The 18,384-nt window shown below is 44.0% G+C and overlaps 2 protein-coding genes across 2 annotated transcripts in view; one reads left to right on the top strand and one right to left on the bottom strand.

Moving 5' to 3' along the window:
- Positions 1-4,768, bottom strand: part of IL1A (interleukin 1 alpha) — a 15,318-nt gene extending 10,550 nt beyond the window's left edge. The window contains exons 1-4 of the mRNA XM_024129867.3: positions 4,715-4,768; positions 4,024-4,078; positions 3,004-3,052; positions 1,427-1,649 (exon numbers count right to left, since the gene is read on the bottom strand). Coding sequence (XP_023985635.1) covers positions 1,427-1,649; positions 3,004-3,052; positions 4,024-4,070 — 319 coding nt within the window. The 5' untranslated portion in view covers positions 4,071-4,078; positions 4,715-4,768. The remainder of the gene's footprint in view (positions 1-1,426; positions 1,650-3,003; positions 3,053-4,023; positions 4,079-4,714) is intronic.
- Positions 4,769-10,221: 5,453 nt separating this feature from the next.
- Positions 10,222-10,830, top strand: LOC102994752 (5'-deoxynucleotidase HDDC2-like). Its single transcript, XM_055088984.1, has one exon. It carries the CDS (start codon positions 10,228-10,230, stop codon positions 10,828-10,830), a length of 603 nt encoding a protein of 200 aa, XP_054944959.1. The 5' UTR covers positions 10,222-10,227.
- Positions 10,831-18,384: the final 7,554 nt, after the last annotated feature.

Below are 18,384 nucleotides of genomic sequence, written 5' to 3'. Positions count from 1 at the left end.
GGACGCGCAGGCTCAGCGGCCATGGCTCACGGGCCCAGCCGCTCCGCGGCATGCGGGATCCTCCCGGACTGGGGCACGAACCCGTGTCCCCTGCATCGGCAGGCAGACTCTCAACCACTGCGCCACCAGGGAAACCCTATATTTAGTTTTTTAAGGAACCTCCATACTGTTCTCCACAGTCTGCCACCTTTCTTTTTATTTTTTGAAAAAAATTTTTTACAATTTTGTTTTTTCTATCTACCACCTTTCTGAACAGGGGTATGTGTCAATAGCTTCACAACTCCTCATGGCTCTGAATAATTCTACTTCCAGGAATTTTTTATTCTAAGGAAATAAATGATAGAAATGAAGATTTATTGATATGGCTATTCATTGTCACATTACTTATAATGGTAAAAACCTGGAGCTCTAAAATGTCTTTTATTTATTGACAAATGAAAAAAGTTGGATATTAAATTGTATGTAATTGACCTAATAATGTTTAACATGTATATTCCTGTGTGTGTATGCACATAGAAAAGACTTTAAGGAAAGGAACATAGTGCTGGCAGTGGTAAACTCTGAGGGGTAGTATGAGTGGTTTTAATTTTCATTCTTGTATTTTCCAGTATTCTAGGTGAATATGTGTTAATGTTTAGCTGTTACTTTAAAAATATTAGGTTTATATTTCATGTGGAGGATTGTATAGTGAAGGCATGGGAGAAAAATCATGACTTCTATAGTCAAATAGAACTGATTTGGTTTGACACTTTACTACTTACACACTGTGAGATTTTGGGCAGGTCACTATCTCACTGAGCTTAATATCCTCATATATAAAACAAGACTGTAGGATTGTTGTGAAGGTTAGAGGTAATGCAGCCATTAGTAAGTTAGTAGTGTTGGTAGTATTAACAAAATAGTAGTAGTAATAATACTAATACTACTAATAACAATAGTAGCTAACATTTTTTAGGTATTTTCTATGTGCCAGGCATTATTTTCGTCCAGAAGCTTGCAAGTATCGACTCATATAATCTTCACAACAGTTAGGGGCTCTGATTACCTCCATTTTACAGTAGAGGACACTGAAGTACAGAAAGGTTAAGTAACTTGCCCAAGGAGACATAATTAGTATGTGGAGGAGCATACTTCCACAGTGGAAGTCACCCACTAACAGTATATAACTGCTTTCTGTCGAAAGGCTAAGTCACATGACCTTAAGAATATGGCCGCGAAGTGAGCCTGTGAGCAGGTATGCTAAACTCAAGCCACTGCTGACCTCTAACCGCTGGAGAAGGATAAAAATTAATTTTCCTTTCTTATAGTTACCAGCCGAATGGTTGGTTGCCCTCTTGTTACTCAAGGTTTTATTTTTCCCTGTACTCTGCTCTCCCCATTTGCTTAAAAATAGAAAACAAAGATATTATTGCACTTGACCCCTTACCTTCTTCTGTATCATTGGCAATGTCTTCCAGGTCATCATTGGTGATGAACTGATTTAAACTCAACCATCTCTTCTTCAGAATCTTCCCATTGGCTGCCACCATCCCCACATTTTCCTTGAAGGTAAGCTTGGATGTCTTAGAGGTTTCAGAGCTATTCAGAGACATAAATTTATCCATGCAGTCCTCATGAAGTGGTTCATAGCTTGCATCATAGAAGGACTTCTGTGAAGAAGGAAAATGAAAACTGAGAGGCTGCCCATGGCCATAGAATGAGACTCCTTTATAACAGGAGTTTTATTCAACAGACTTAGAGAGAGAAGGATGTCCATTTTGGTCTTGGGTACCCCATGTTTCATCAGTCTTTCCCTCCTTCCTCGTTTCCTCCTTTCCTTTCTCCTTTCCTCCTTTCCTTTCTCCTTCCCCCTTTCCTTTTCCTCTGCCTCCTTCCTCTTTACCCACTTCCTCCTATCCCTCCTTTCAGGATTTCCCTGAAAAGATGTGATCTCTGGGAAGGTCTTTGTCATCCAACCACAGACTCAAAAATGAGATCTTGTTATACTTAGTGAAGTAAGTCAGAGAAAGACAAATACTATATGATATCACTTATATGTGGAATCTAAAAAATAATACAAATGAACCTATATACGAAACAGAAATAGACTCACAGACGTAGAAAACAAACTTATGGTTACCAAAGGGGAGACGTAAGGGGGGAGGGACAAATCAGGGATATGGGATTAAGAGATACACACTACTATACATAAAATAGATAAGCAACAAGGATTTACTGTATAGCAAAGGAAATTATATTCAATATCTTGTAATAACCTATATCAGAAAAAAAATCTATCACTATGCTCTCCTCCTGAAACTAACACAATATTGTAAATCAACTATACTTCAGTAAAAAAAATGACATGTTGTAACGAAACAGGTCTACAAGTGATCTTAGTGAGTGGTAGCCTTCCAGTCAGTTCCCCCTCAGGAGGTTAAACATCTACTTGACAATGCTTAAATATTTTAGAAATACTCCTCTAGGTATAGCTTTTAGAACCAGTACCGAAGACACACAAAGCAGTACCTATTTGTGGTCTCCTAGCCAAATAACACAGCATGTGAATGGCTGCAGATTTTTTAGTTTCAACTGGTCTGCTTCCTCCACCTCAGATTCATGGGCTATTACACTTAGAGGGCTATCTCTAATCTCTGGAGCTGGTGTTAGAGAAGGTGTCAATAACACATCACTTAAGGGGACAGACCCCTGGGGAAGTGGCCCAAAGGGGTTGTCCCAGGATGGCATAACCAACATTCTGATTGAAGGCTGACCCAGGAGACTCCACTCTTGGAGTTTCAGGTTAGTTCTGCTCTGTTCTGGGAAAATCTGGTGGCCATGAACGATGCCATCAACTGTTAGTGCAAAGAGGCAGTTGGTCTCACTTATAATGAAGAAATGCATGTCTCTGGACTTCTAGCGAAGGTAAAACAAAAGCATCTAAGATTCAAGCCGTTGTTATACTAGTAGAGAAAATACTGGGTAAACACAGCAATCTCATAAGAATCACAGTCATGTGCTTACCTGATTCAGAGACAGATGGTCAATTTCGGAACTGTATTCTTCATTTTCACTGTTAAACAAGAGGATGAGAATTTAATTCTGTTTGTTATATCACTACAGTCACTGGGCAACATATTTTAATAACTATATTAGCTATGGGTAACACACACACACAGGGTCATTACTGTCATCTTTGAAAATTAAGGACCTCTGTGCATACACACCCATACGGTAATTTGTACCTGATAACTTGGAATTAGTAATCATCGGGCCAGGCCTTGAACTCTACCTGTGCTCTATCTATAAAAACGAGGCTTGGCTAGCCAGTTAAAGAGTTGTAATTGAATTTCGGGGAAAAATTTTAAGCTCCTCCAGAGAGAAGAAATACTTTTGAAGCACCTCGTTTAAATTTGAACCAAACAGGTTATATGTTACCCTTTGCTTTCATGTATTTATAAAACAGATTTAATAATTTATACTTTGCAAAATATCCAGGCAACATTTCCATAGTCTAGTTTGTGGTTAGTGTATCTTAATAGGTAATGGGAATACCATGTTGGTTTAAAGTGTTCCACAGTTTAAACTTTTTATTCGTTATCTTTCTCCTATGTCTGAATGAGATTGACTGTGTATGTTTCACACGCTCAAACTGCTGTGAAGCCATTTCCTATTCCAGATTGAGATCAAGAAGTTTTCCTGAGAAAGGTTTCTCTTTCTGACAATCCATTAAAACTCCTTACTGTATCAGGGCCTGTGAACCAGACTGAAGCTGTGTCTAAGCAGATGTTGAAAACCACTAGGCCTCGGCAGCCCTTAAAAGGGATCTTTCTAAAATGGCTGCCTCCCTGTCAATTTCACCTCAGTTTACATTCTGGATGCTGTTTCCCTGGGTCTTCACTGAACCGGCCCTGACTTCAGAGGTAGGACACATCTTTGCAGCCTCTGCGGGTCTGGCCCATGCTGGTTACGGTACTCCCAGCTGGATTCTAATGTACTTTGATCCCCCTCATTAAATCACAGGAGACAGAATCTCTTTCCTACCTGTAACAGTTCTTCAGGTCTTCAAAGAGGTCAGGGACTTCGGCCATCTTCACTTCTGCAACAGAGAACACCGGTAGCTGTCAGCCCTGCCAGCCTCTGAACCAGATGCCAGCAAGGAGAACCACGTCCCCTTTGTGTTTCTTGAGACATTTAATGAATGACTTAGCTCACACTTAGCGTTCTTTTCACTCCCTTGAATTATTTGCATATGTATTTGCCTCCTCTGCTACACAGTAAACTTCTTTCAGAATCTTGGTAACCCTTATGTGTCCAACCCAATGCACTGCACATGGTAGACATTCAATGAAAGTTTGAATAAGTAAAAACAAGAAACAAAAAACCTCAACAAGGATGAGATATTTACCTTACACAGATGCAAGAGAGAGACAGAGTTAGAAATTCGCAGTTTTCTCCTAATAGTTTTTGGTTGTAGAGATTCCCTCCAAGGAAAGCCTTGGCTGCACTCTCCAATGCCCTCATATGTAACCAGTTCCTCTGTCCCTCAATTTCCCACCAGTAGAGAGAATCATTTTCTGAAATCTGACTGTGATTCTAACTCACACACCAAACCAGAGAGGGATGGGAAAGGAAGGAAGAGGCTTTAGCTTCAGAGAAGGCAGTTTGAGAGATCACAGCCAAGGAGAAAAACAAAAAAATATTTTAAGAGCCAAAGATGTGATAAGGACGATACCTTTGCTGACTCGGGTGAGCGACAGTGAAATGACTTGCTCTCTTTCCGTGTGGAGACTATAGCCCCAGTCAGCCTTCTTCGCCTTTTGTCTGCTCTGGAGTGGGCGTGGCCATGATTGCACCACTGGGAATTCACAGGGAAAAATTCTGCTTTCTATTTTTTTTAAGTTCATTCAACCTTATACTGGCCAAAATAATGACAAATAGTATACTTGATCATAGTGTTTGCAGAGATTCCAGGAGTTTCTGACTTGGTTCATTTATTTATTGCTTTGCTCTAAACAACTATAAACATGTAGTCTTAGAAAAAGGGAAGAAGAACAGGAAACTTAAGTTTCTAAAAATATTTGGTGGGGGATGGAGGGAGAACTCCTAAAAGCAGAATCGTAGATGGTTAGAGTTGGAGGGGCGCATAGGAGTTGTAGTTTGTGTTTTGGCTTAATTTGTTTATTGCACCCCAGGGCTGAGTATGAATTGATGGAATACTTGGCAGCCCCCCGGCAGCTAAGGGGTGGCTCTTGAGGGAAGACGATCCATCTTTTCTGAAGAGGGAGGTCTGCTTGAGTAGGCATACATCACTCTGAGTATGGGGTGACAACCTCCCCGTTAGGGCAGGGTAGAGGAGAGAAAAATGATAGTCAACCACAGAAGTCAATCCTTTTACTCCTCTGAATACTGTCAATCCATTTCGGACAGAAGTGACAGAGCTTTAGGAGAAAACTCTGTTCCTGGCCATGTTTGGCTTCTACCAGAGCCCAAAGAGAAGAATGGTCTTCTCTAGGATAAACCCAAGGTGTGTGAGGATAGCTGCAGACTCAGGGAGGTATGGACAAGGCTGGAAGCCAGTGGCTGGATTCGAGAATGGAGATTGGGGGCTTCCCTGGTGGCGCAGTGGTTGAGGGTCCGCCTGCCGATGCAGGGGACGCGGGTTCGTGCCCCGGTCCGGGAAGATCCCACGTGCCGCGGAGCCGCTGGGCCCGTGAGCCATGGCCGCTGAGCCTGCGCGTCCGGAGCCTGTGCTCCGCAACGGGAGAGGCCACGACAGTGAGAGGCCCGCGTACCGCAAAAAAAAAAAAAAATGAAAAAAATGAAAAAAAAAGAATGGAGATTGGGGGATTTCCCTGGTGGTCCATTGGTTAAGACTCCACGCTTCCACTGCAGGGGCCCGGATTCCATCCCTGGTCGGGGAACTAAGATCATGCATGCTGCGTGGCATGGTCAAAAAAAAAATAAAAATAAAAAAAGAATGGAGTTTGGGAAAGGAAGGGACTCAGGACTCTTATACACGACCCTGATTCAGTGTTGCCTGGCTGTTATCATTCAAAGACTTTTTCAGTATCCTGAGGCTGGCCCAGTTCAGGTGGCAGAACACCAGACTCTTAGCAGATAAATGTTTCAGGTTTCCTGGTTGGAGTTTAAGCCATATAATTTTAAATAAAGGAAATGGATGGGAAAAGAGGGTAAGAGGAGGAATATAAAAAGTAAAGAGAGGGGCTTCCCTGGTGGCGCAGTGGTTGAGGGGCCGCCTGCCGATGCAGGGGACACGGGTGCGTGCCCTGGTCCGGGAAGATCCCACATGCCACGGAGCGGCCGGTCCCGTGAGCCATGGCCGCTGAGCCTGCGCGTCCGGAGCCTGTGCTCCGCAACGGGAGAGGCCGCAACGGTGAGAGGCCCGCGTACCGCAAAAAAAAAAAAAAAAAAAAAAAGTAAAGAGAGGAAGGCAAGACACCACAATGCAACATGATATTAAAAAGCAAAAAAGCTCAGAAGGACTAGGAGTAAAGTGGTTTGATGTGAGTTGAGTAAAGTATGCTGTGTGGGCCTTGTTTAATGTAAATCATGAGGTTGGTTAGGTGATCATGAAGGTCTGTCCTAGGTGCAAAATCTCTGATTCTGATTCTATTGTCCAGTTCAGTTCCTCCTTGTCACAGACCTGGTGTTATACTAGTTATAAATAAGAGCCACAGGAATAATTGGCATCCTGGATGCAGGCAATGTAAATGTAGGACCAGATTGGGACGAGCTTGGGTGTCTCAGGATGGATCCTTTTGTGAAGGGTGATGGCAGCTGATTCTCTATGTCTGTGCTTCTCTTTCAGGCGACACAGAAATATTAACACTCGTTACCCCCTCTGCCTCCTATGGATCTTGTGAGGACTATTACTAAGAAACGATTGCAAAGCACATAGTGAATGTGGGCTGCTAATGGAGATGCAATTAAACAAAAATAATAGCAGCGCTAATGATGGCTTCTGTCACTTGGGACTCTATAGTCATCATTGTAATGCCTTAGTTCACTGAAGAAAATATAGTTCTCATGAAAATAATGACTTGAGACTTGAACAGGGAGGACATTTTCAGGTGAAGGCCTCCATTCAAACCCAGAGTGGGTTAAGTTTCTGGGAGGAATACATACCACCTCTTTGGTAATCCCGGAAAATACCCTTGGTTCCAGCATCAGTGGCGACACCCATCCTGGCCGATGTCACATCTCTGTCATAGAAAATTACTCAAATGTGGTTGTTGAGAGAGTTCAAAAAGTTCACCTAAATTTTTCCTGCACATGACCTTTTTGGAAACTGGTTTTTAAAGGAAGAACAAAAATGTGGGTGAGGTTTAGAGAGTGAGAAGTCCTTGCTTTGTTTTGGGGAATGTGCTTTTCTGTGAGTGTGAACAAAGCTTGACTTGTAAGTAATTCTCAGCACCAGACCACCTCTTTCTAGGGAACAGAGAGAAGAACATACTGGAGCCCCAAGGGTGTTTGTGGGCTGTCCTGCGACTGGGAATTTGGGTGGTTTCCTGTATCCACTTCTTGACTCTGGGGAGGCCTCAAAACTCCTTCTTTAGTCATTTTTATCTAAATCATTCAGAAAAAAGTTATTGTGCCATTATTCTGTGCCAGGGGTTTTGCTGGGCATCAGTATTTTTCTTTCACGATTCACAAAATTATACAGGTATCGGGGCTTCCCTGGTGGCGCAGGGGTTAAGAATCCGCCTGCCAGTGCAGGGGACACGGGTTCGAGCCCTGGTCCGGGAAGATCCCACATGCCGCGGAGCAACTAAGCCTGTGCACCACAACTACTGAGCCTGCGCTCTAGAGCCCGCGAGCCACAACTACTGAGCCCACGAGCCACAACTACTGAGCCCGCGTGCCTAGAGTCCGTGCTCTGCAACAAGAGAAGCCGCTGCAAATGAGAAGCCTGCGCACTGCAACGAAGAGTGGCCCCCGCTCGCCGAAACTAGAGAAAGCCCGCGTGCAGCAACAAAGAGCCGATGCAGCCAAAAATAAATAAAATTAAATCTAAAAAAAAATTATATAGGTATGCAGGATGAGAGGATGTAGTATTTTGGTAGGTGACTGGGTACGCTTTATGACCTTGGAGGCTGTGGGTCTAACAGTCACGGTGGTGCTTTTCATTCGAAAACTGCTTTCCGTAGTTCACAAAGAGCTCTCACCCACACTGTCCCACTGGCTCCTCACTTTACCTACGAGAGACAGTGATTACCTTGCCCTTTCACAGCTGAGGACCCTTGAAGAGGTTAAGTGACCAACCTACGGTTACAAAACTGGCAGAGCCAGCACTTGAACTCAGGTTTCTGATTCCAAGTCCAAGCTTCTCTTTCCACTGCATATAGATGCGCCAGTCTCCTTTCACCACCAACGCCAAGTGACAGGGCTGAAACTGATTGTCCTTAAAGGTCTTTCCTGCCTCAAACAGCCTATCATTCAGTGATTCTAAGGTTCTTTGTAAAAAAAAAAAAAAGATTAAAAAAAGAAATGGTTTGAAATAGCTTTCCTCTCTTCTCCAATGAAATCTCACTTTTTTCTTTAGAAATACAGGAAAGGGGTGAAGGCGATCAGCGTAATCGAGTACATGATCGTGGTGGAGTCTGAATGGGGACTTTGGTGATGCTCTTGTCGTTGTATCATGAAGACAGGAATCATCTGTAAACATCTTGGGAACCAACGTTAAAATCATTGCATGTAGTTGGATGTGACAGGGTGACAGACTGCTTGATTGAAGAGAGAAACACAACTTGTGTGAATTTTCAGGGAACGCAATGATTTCTTTTTAGATGGTGGAAAGCCTCTTCAGAGGAATAAAGTGTGTGTAAACCATCACACGCAGAGATTTTTGGCCTCAGCTCACGCCCTATTTAGTTATAATCTGCTTTTAAATTCCATGAAAGTTAGTGGGAAAGAGGCAAGGACCTCACAGGTAACCTAGTCTTTGAGGTTCCAGGTGTTATAAAACATTATCTCCTTTAATACTCTAATCAGATCTGTGAGGATGGTATTCTTATCACATTTAGAGAAGCGGAAGTCTAGGTCCAGGGAGATGGAGCCATCTGTCTAAGATCGCAAGGTTACCGAGCTGCCGAAATGAAATTCAGATTCCAGAGCCGAGGCTCAGTCGACCATGAGGGAGTCTCTTTTTCTTAGTGTGTGACCTCTTCCTTTCTCCTGCTCTTGTTAATTTCTAATTTCTTCTGCTTTGTCTTGTTAGTCTATCGAAGGACCTAGAATGATATGCTGGAGAAGGATGCACCTCAGACACTATCTAGATTAAACGCTTCATAAAAGAGGAAGTAGGCTCAGAGAGGGGGAGTGTCAATGTCCCAAGGTCACATGGAGAGTTCATGATGAGAGTGGGAACGAGAAATGAAAACTCGCTGTTTCTTGATTTCTAGTTCAAAATTTCCCACTCTCTAGTGACACTGGCTCTTTCGTTAAGAAACGTAAGGTGAAGATGTAATCTCTCTGTGGCTCCTCATGAGTAAGTAAAAAGGGAGTTAAAAAAAATGAAACCCCATTCAGTGAGCAAAACCAGCTATGGTTTCTGCTCTCCTGGAAGCTGACAGCAAAATGCCCATCAATAATCCCCTATATGAGTAGATATGTACAAACTGAGATAAAAATGCTGTGAGGGCATTGAACAGAGGAGCTAGTCTGAGATCAGGAGTGGGTAGTTCAATGGGAAAGGAAGAAGGAACATTCCAGGCAGAGAAAAAGTCCTGGGGGTCAAATGATGAAATGAAAGCAGGGCATTGAGGCTGGAGCCCAGAGTTGAGGGGGGTTAAGAAGGTGGTGAGATGAGGGTGGGAAGGGAGGCCAGAGCCAGCCGGGCAGCGCCTTGCGTCGACCCCACTAAGGTCTTTACCCATTTAATTTTGGGTAAACTTTGGGCAAGTGCTCTGGGAACTCGTAGAGCATAGGGATGGCTGTGGCTTGGAGCAAATGGAGAAATTCAAGTCGACAGGATCAGGAAGGGGCAGTTGCATGGTCTGCCAGCAAATCCCCATTTAGCTGTGAGCCCCTTTCTTTCCCTAAGCTTGTTTGTTCCCTGATGTATGTGCTTTTATGGTTTCTAAATTCTCTTTCTTTCTTCTCTTGAGATGGTGGTAAATAGAGCTGTGCCCCCTCTTTGCCTTCTCCATTGGCTCCGTGTCCTTTTTTCTCTCTTTCACAGGCACACTTTAAAAATCATAGTTCACTGTCGGAATCGGTAGCCGCATGGCTGCGCCCATCTCGGGCCGCGGGGCCCGGAAACTGCTGCAGTTCCTGAGGCTGGTGGGGCAGCTCAGGAGAGTCCCACGTACTGGCTGGGTATACAGAAATGTCCAGAAGCCAGAGAGCGTATCAGATCACATGTATAGGATGGCAATTATGGCTCTGGTGACCAAAGATGAACATCTTAACAAAGACCGATGTGTACGCCTAGCCCTGGTTCATGATAAGGCAGAATGCATCGTTGGGGACATAGCACCAGCAGATAACATCCCCAAAGAAAAAAAACATAGGCGAGAAGAAGAAGCTATGAAGCAGCTAGCCCAGCTCCTCCCAGAGGATCTCAGAAAAGAGCTCTATGAACTTTGGGAAGAATATGAGACCCGATCTAGTGCAGAAGCTAAATTTGTGAAGCAGCTGGACCAATGTGAAATGATTCTTCAGGCATCTGAATACGAAGACCTTGAGAACAAACCTGGGAGACTGCAGGACTTCTACAGTTCCACAGCAGGAAAACTCAGTCACCCTGAGATAGCCCAGCTTGTTTCTGAACTTGAGGCAGAAAGAAACGCTAACATAGCTGCCGCCTCCAGTGAGCCACACTCGTGAGATGCACTCCTGTAACAAACATTTTATTTTTCTGTTTCATGGTATTGTGTTTTGCCACTGTTGGTCTGCTGATTCCCAGATGTGAGTCTGTTTCTTTTCAATTGCCTGGACTCCAGCAAGAAACGTGATACAATTTGGACAGTAAAAGAAGCTACAGAACAGGGTGTGGTCCTGAAAATGCCATGGATGAAGACTTGGAGGGTGGGGGGCTTTTTATGAACTGAATAAATACATTTTTAAAACCTTAAAAAAATCATAGTTCATCAGAAAGCTTCCTGTGTGGCACAGTCACGTCTATGCCTCTCTCTCATTTTCTTCTTGCTGGCTAATTGTGACTGTCGAATTAGAAGTGCATTCTTAAGCGATTTCCTTTTCTTTTGAGTCATTTTCCTTATGGGAGTCATAATTATCTCTGGCCTGAACTTGTTTCTCAATTAAAAAAAAACTTGTATTACTTTTTTGGGTTCTAAAACATGTTGATTAAATATTGCTAGGGAAATACAAAAAATACAAAATAAAAAAAAAAAAGAAAGAAGAAGAAAATAAAACCCCCAAACAATTGAATAACTATTCAAAAAAAGTATTCACTATTATTATTTCGGTGTATTTCCTTTCAGTCTTTTTTTTTTTCAAGGCAGGTATAGATTTGTTTTGATACAGATGAGAGACTCCAAGCATTTCAATATTTGCTTTCCTGAAATCTAAGGAACATATATTTGGTAGACCATGCTAATCGAATACCCATCTACTCATTTGTGGGATTACTTGATAAATGTCCATCTTCATTTCCTGATCTCCCTTGCAGTTAGATTAGGGACACATGGTTTGTCTGGCCAATGCATTGTGAGCAGGAAGTCAGGCGTGATATGTTACACCTCTAGGCTGATGCAATTGAGGGTCGGTATGTGCCTCTGTCATTGCCAACTTCCCCTGATGCAACAACTTCAGAGGTCATGTATTCCTGAGGGTGTGGCTACAAATGCATGAGGTGTGGCTGTAAATGTATGAGACTAGAACAACCTGCACTAGTGTTAAGTTACTGAGATTTCAGGGCTTATTTGTTACTCTGGTACAGCCTAAACTATTCTGACTGCTACTATGGATGACTGTCCTTCCTTTATCACAAACTCCAAAGTGACATGCATTTTTTTCTCAAAATTCCTCTTTCACATAATCGATTTCTTCTTGGACAGAAGTGTGTCTAGATTAGCATTCTTCTTGTCACATTCTTTACCCTCTGGGAGATGAATTTTCCACTAAGGTCAATCAAGAACCTAATCAGATGTTTTCATTTTGGCCAAGTTTCGATTCCAGATATAAAGATCAATTAACTGTGAAAACATAATAGCCAGTAATAAAGTTGAAGTAGCAGCCCAGAATCAAAGCACATAATAATTACATTAAAGCTCTAACGTTTATATGGTACTTTACAATTTTTCAGAGCATTTTTTAAAAACAAAATATGAGCATTTAATATGATGTGAGACTGACTTATGCATGCAAACGGTCAATTGCAAAGGTCCCATGCCCAGTGCATGATTCTCTCCTCCCTCCCTTTGTTATGAACTCCTGGCTGCTGGAGAGGATGGGCCCCTGCTTAGAGCAATTGTGGCCCAGGCAGGGTGTGGAGTGGCAGGTGTTGCAGACAGTGTGGTGGGAGAGGCAAGAGAGTTGCACCTGACTCTGACCCTGACCCTAACCAGTTGCGTGACCTTTGGCAAGTCCCACACATCCTCGGGGCCTTCCTTCTCTGTAAAGGGAGGAAGTTGTACTGAATGACTACTAGGCTTCTAGCCCTGGCTGTCCTTTCCGTATTTCATGACTACCCTGAACATGACCATGTTCTGCCTCATGGCAGCTCTGTGCTCTTGAAATGTTATGTTTGGTTACATAGAGCCCACACTGAACTCATTCCTCACTATCTTTTAAAAACTTTAGGAAAAAAATAAATATATTTATTTTTATGTATTTATTTTTGGCTGCGTTGGGTGTTTGTTGCTGCGTGTGGGTTTTCTCTAGTTGCGGCGAGTAGGGGCTACTCTTCATTGCGGTGCGCGGGCTTCTCATTGCAGTGGCTTCTCTTGCTGCGGAGCACAGGCTCTAGGTGCGTGGGCTTCAGTAGTGGCAGCACTCGGGCTCTGTAGTTGCAGCACACAGGACCTAGAGCACGTGGGCTTCAGTAGTTGTGGCACAGGGGCTTAGTTGCTCTGAGGCAGGGGGGATCTTCCCGGACCAGGGATCGAACCCGTGTCCCCTGCTTTGGTAGGCAGATTCTTTTTTTTTTTTTTTTTTTTTTTGCGGTACGCGGGCCTCTCACTGCTGTGGCCTCTCCCGTTTCGGAGCACAGGCTCCGGACCCGCAGGCCCAGCGGCCATGGCTCACGGGCCCAGCCGCTCCGCGGCATGTGGGATCCTCCCGGACCGGGGCACGAACCCGTGTCCCCTGAATCGGCAGGCGGACTCTCAACCACTGCACCACCAGGGAAGCCCCAAGGTAGGCAGATTCTTAATCACTGCGCCACCAGGGAAGTCCCCTCACTATCCTTTGTAGAATCTTTCTCAGTCACACGTACATTTGAGTCACAAAGAGATACCTGCTTTTTCATTACTTCAATGGCAAATTTGATTTGTCACACTGAGTACATATAGAAAAAAGTTCCTTTTCTAGTACAGAAATATATAACAGTTGCTGATAAATTAGAAGGAAATGGCAATTTTACTCCACCTGTTAAGTGATGATGACTCAGGCTTGTTTTCTAGAAAGCTTGATATACATGGAGGACCATCTGAGCCCTCGATTACCCTCAAGAAAAGGAAGTTTAGGTTTCTGAGCCTGAAAGGCTAGACAAGTGTTGGAGTATTTTGGTAAAAAAAGGAATATCCAAGGAAAAAATATGATCTTAATTTCCTCTTTTCTGGACTCTTCCATCCAGGAGGTTTTCCATCCAGTGCTGTCCCCAAGTAGGCCATTATATTTCCTGCAGGGTTGCTCAAAGCACTGTGGCTCCCCTGGAGGAGAAGGAACAGCCTAAGAGAGCCTGGACTCAGGAGCAGGGCTTGGAGGCAGAGGGGAAAAGGGGCTCCTATAGAGCCTACTTCCACGAAGCCTTCCTGGAGTGCTCTTGACAACCTGCTTCATGGCTCCATCATGTGTAAGGCATTGTATTGGAAGCCATGGGAAAGAGGTGGCAAAGAAATCCACTGGCCCTTAACAGGCTTGGAACTTGTGGGCAAGACCCATGTAGATGACAATAGCACAAGCAGAATAAAAGAAGTACTGTAATAGAGACAGAAACAGACAGAAGGGAAGGGAGTGACTGAAGCTAACACCAAGAATTAGGGAAGCTTCCTGAAGGCTGCATTTTAGCCGTGTCTTGAAGAATTAGATTTAGATAGTGGAGAATGGATAGTCCAGGCTGAGGAAATAGGGTGAGTAAAAGCATAAGGGGTAACATTTCATGTCTGTCTCTCCTACTGTGTGGCCCTGGGCAATTTCCTTAACTGTTAGAACTTTGGTTGCCTCATTTGTAAAACTGGGCTAGTAATTCTTCCTTCACAGGAGTTTAGAAGGATTAAATGAGGTTGTGTCTGTAAGAGTGTTCAGTTTAGTGTTAGTTTCCTTTCCCTTCTTTCCAAATGTCCAACGCTCTCCCATCTCTCCACATTTGCTCAGGCTGCCCCTTCTTTGGGATTTATCCGTCTTCCTCCATCCATGGAATTTTAGACCTTTTTCTTACTAGTCCCAGTCTCTCCGTGATGCAGAATGGAAAGCATAGATTTGCTGCAGGGAATGTCAAATGTGGCTAGCCAAAAATCAGGTTACAGTCAAAGGAATTTAAAGTAGAATGCAAGTTTGTCTATAGTGAGTATAGTAGACTGGAATATACTTATTAAAGTTATCAGTTCTTTCATTCATTCATAGAAGATGGCGATCTTTGGTCCAGGAACATGTTTGGAGCTGAGGAATGAGGTATGATGAAAAGAAACTCCGTTCTGAATCTCATGGAGCATCTCTGCTAGCCGAGAAGCCATATCTTGCACACATGATCACAGTTGGGGGTGGTTATTAAGAAAAGGGTCATATGGTGATACCAATATATGCAGTGGGAGGGGAGAACCTAATCTATTCTGAAAAGTCACAGAAAGTCTCTCTGAGAAAGCAACCTAATGGATAGGAAGGGGAGGATTTAGCCAGATGAAGGTGCAGGTAGATGTATGGAAAGAGATTCACGTCTGGGGCAATGAGGACAGCATGCGTGGAGGCCCCGAAGCTAGAAGGACTATTGTGTATTAGAGAAACTGAAAAAGGGCCAGTTTGGCAAAAGCCAAAGGAGTGAGGGGCAAAGTGGCATGAGTTGGGGGTGAAGGGGTAGGCAGGGCCAGGTCACTGACCACCTTGTAAACATACTAAGGACATTGGATTTATTCTGAAGGCATTTTGAGATATTTTAAGCAGGTAAAGTCAGGCCTGTGTTTTTAAAAGATCAGGTTTGTGTTCTTAAAGGGGAGAAAGCACATGAGGGGAGAAGCCTATTGAATCCTCCCAGTGAGAGATGAGGATGGCTCGGACTTGGGTGGTGGCAGTGGAGGTGGAGAGAAAATGATGTACTGGAGTTATTAGACGGCAGCATCTACACGACTTGGTCATTGGTTAGTCGTGGGGTGTGAGGGAGATAGACGGCCCCGAGAAAACTACCCACTTGGATGGCTGATGTATTTGAGTTATCCGTATTCTGGAAGGAGCAGTGAGGAATACCAAGGCACCACATTCTGAGAGAAATGGTGGCAGACTTGTAGAAAAGGCTGTGGAGTGGGAAGAGCTTATGAGGCGGGAGTTGCAGGCATGCGTTTAGAGCTCAGGAGAGACAGCAGGCTGGAGCTGGTGTTGTGGAATCCTTAGCAATGGAAGACTTGAGAGCGGGTGAGAGGGCCCGGTAGGCAAACCCACTGGTCAGAGGGCAGGTGGCCAGGAAGGGGTGGGTAAAGGCAACTGGGAAGCCAGGGAAGTAGGGGAAGCATGGAGAGTGTGGGGCCCTGGGAGGCAAGGGAGCTGCCGGCTCTGGTCCATCCACGTGAGGATACAGGTCCCAGTGCAGCCAAAACCATTGCCGCCTCACCTTTGGTGTTACCGCTCCTTGCAGCTTGCTCTGACCTCTTTCAGCCCTTTCATTTCAGTCACCCAGTGCCCTATTCTGACCCCAGCTCTTTCTTGGCTTAGAGGAAAGTGGTCCGATAAAATCGTCGACGCAAAATTTCCGGGACCGAATACGGTGCAACTTGCAGACATTTATGTCTCTTAAAAGAAGCGCTTGGATAAAGCAAGACCTGGGCTTCCCTGGTGGCGCAGTGGTTGCGCGTCCGCCTGCCGATGCAGGGGAACCGGGTTCGCGCCCCGGTCCGGGAGGATCCCACATGCCGCGGAGCGGCTGGGCCCGTGAGCCGTGGCCGCTGAGCCTGCGCGTCCGGAGCCTGTGCTCCGCAACGGGAGAGGCCACAACGGTGAGAGGCCCGCGTACTGCAAAAAAAAAAAAAAAAAGCAAGGCCTTCCGTTGGGACTGAGAACTGTGCTTTTGTGAGGGCTACTGACCCACTGAGAAAAGTAAATACATGGGCTTTAAGGTGCAGTGTAATTTAAAATTTTAGAAATTAACAGTGGGCACCGTCATACTTTATTCAATAATCGAATAAAGATTCCTAAATCCAGTTGAGACTGGAGGTAAAAGAGGAGAGAAATAACAAAATATTTAAGAGATAGACAGAGAGCTTGTGTCAGAGGAAGGAGAAAAGACTGAAGAGGTGGGTTGGATTCCCAAATTGCAGTGGGCATTGCTGAGTATTGATATTGTTGCCAAATCTGGCTCCCTGTGCCCTGATGCCAAATAAAAACACGGAGACAGAGAATTGGAAGACAAGAAATAGAGAGGCTTTTTATTTTCTTTGCCAGGCAAAGGGAAGACACAGTATGCTAACACCTCAAGAACTGTGCCCCCCTCCTTCGGGAATCGGAGAAGATTTTATACGTGGGGCTTGCAGTCAGGGGTATATGATAAGGATCAAAGTGGTGAAGGTCTTGCATTTCTTTTCTTCTGCAAATTCATGGCCAAAGCTGGCATCCTTGAAGTTATCTGGTCTGGTGTCCTTGAAGTTATTGGCCCGTGACCTTCTTTCTGAAATGAAGAGTGCTACAAGGGAGCGTAGGGGGAGAAGAAATGCCAGGTGCAAAGGGTAATTTGTATGGAGTCCGAGGGTAATCAGCTTTGTGAAGGAAAAGTCTAGCTACAACTGTTTGTTAGTAGTAACAGCTAAAGATTAACCAAGATTGCTTAACTCTTTCAGGCCTGTTTATGTTGTTTCCCCAGCCTGTTCTTTGTTTCCTTATTTTCCTTGTTTATCAGAAAAGTCTCATTTCTCTTTTTGCTGCAACAATATATCTGGACTGTCGTTTATGAGCAAGGAGGAAGCCCTGGAGCGTTTGGAGCAGAGCCATGCTGTGATGGAGAAAATTTTGACGGTGATTAGAACAGGAAATGAGTGAGGCAGGGAGACACGAAAGGTGAGCAAGGCGTTGGCTGAGAGAAGCCGATGGGACCAGATGAAGGGGCGGATCTGAGACGCCCGAGTGGGGAAGGAGGAACTGACGTGCTGGGTCCTGGGTGTGTGAGGGAGAAGAAAGAGGACACTCTAGGATGACATCAAGATCTTGAGTCTGGACAATAGAAATGGAGAAGTCTGGAGGAGGAAATGGTGTGGGGAGGAAGATGATGATTTAGGCTTTAGACAGTTTGAGTAACCACTTAGGGTAGGTTGAACCAATAGCGTTTCCCGGATTTCCCCATTTTAGTTAGTTCTGCTTTGTCTGCAGCCCCGGGAATTTCTATACAATGTAACCAGTGGCCTTTCCTTGCAGAATTTGGAACGAAGGAATTCATAGAACCAAAGTAAAAGGAGAGGAAGTGACATATTATTTGTCTCATAGGTTTGAGGACGGAGACAGGATATTCTGACTTTCAGTCTAAAATTTCCTGAAGTGTAGCCTGAACGGCAGTGGATTACATGTCAAAGCCAAACTTCCGGTATTTACAAGCTTAGGGGGAAAGCATAGATTAATTAATAAATGGTGCATTGGGAACTAATAATCCATTGGAAAATAAAAAATGAAAAGGTTGCAGTTTTTTCCTTATGCCAAATTCAATTCCAAATAGATGAAAGGCTTAAACATTACAAAAAAAGAAATCATAAAATTATGAGAAGAAAATAAAGGCAAATATTTATATAATCTTGGGAATACGTTTCCGTGGGATAAATGTTCCTCTGGCTAAATTTCTGAAAGTGGAATTCAGGGTCCAGAAGTTTATGAACTCTTTCGCCAAATTGCCCTCCAGAAAGGTTGTGTCCATATACACTGCCACTAGCATCGTATGAAAGTGCCCATTTTCCCACACTTTCACCAATGCTATTTTCACTTTAAAAATTTCATTAATTTTCTGTTAATGATTTTTACCCTTTTCGATTTTTTATTGTTAGCTTTTAAAACCTCTTCATAAAATAGTAATGT

This window comes from Physeter macrocephalus, chromosome 12 (assembly GCF_002837175.3).
Source record: "Physeter macrocephalus isolate SW-GA chromosome 12, ASM283717v5, whole genome shotgun sequence".
In the NCBI taxonomy this organism is placed as follows: domain Eukaryota; kingdom Metazoa; phylum Chordata; class Mammalia; order Artiodactyla; family Physeteridae; genus Physeter; species Physeter macrocephalus.
The sequence above is the reverse complement of the archived record's forward strand: the minus strand, read 5'-3'. Positions and strand labels throughout refer to the sequence as shown.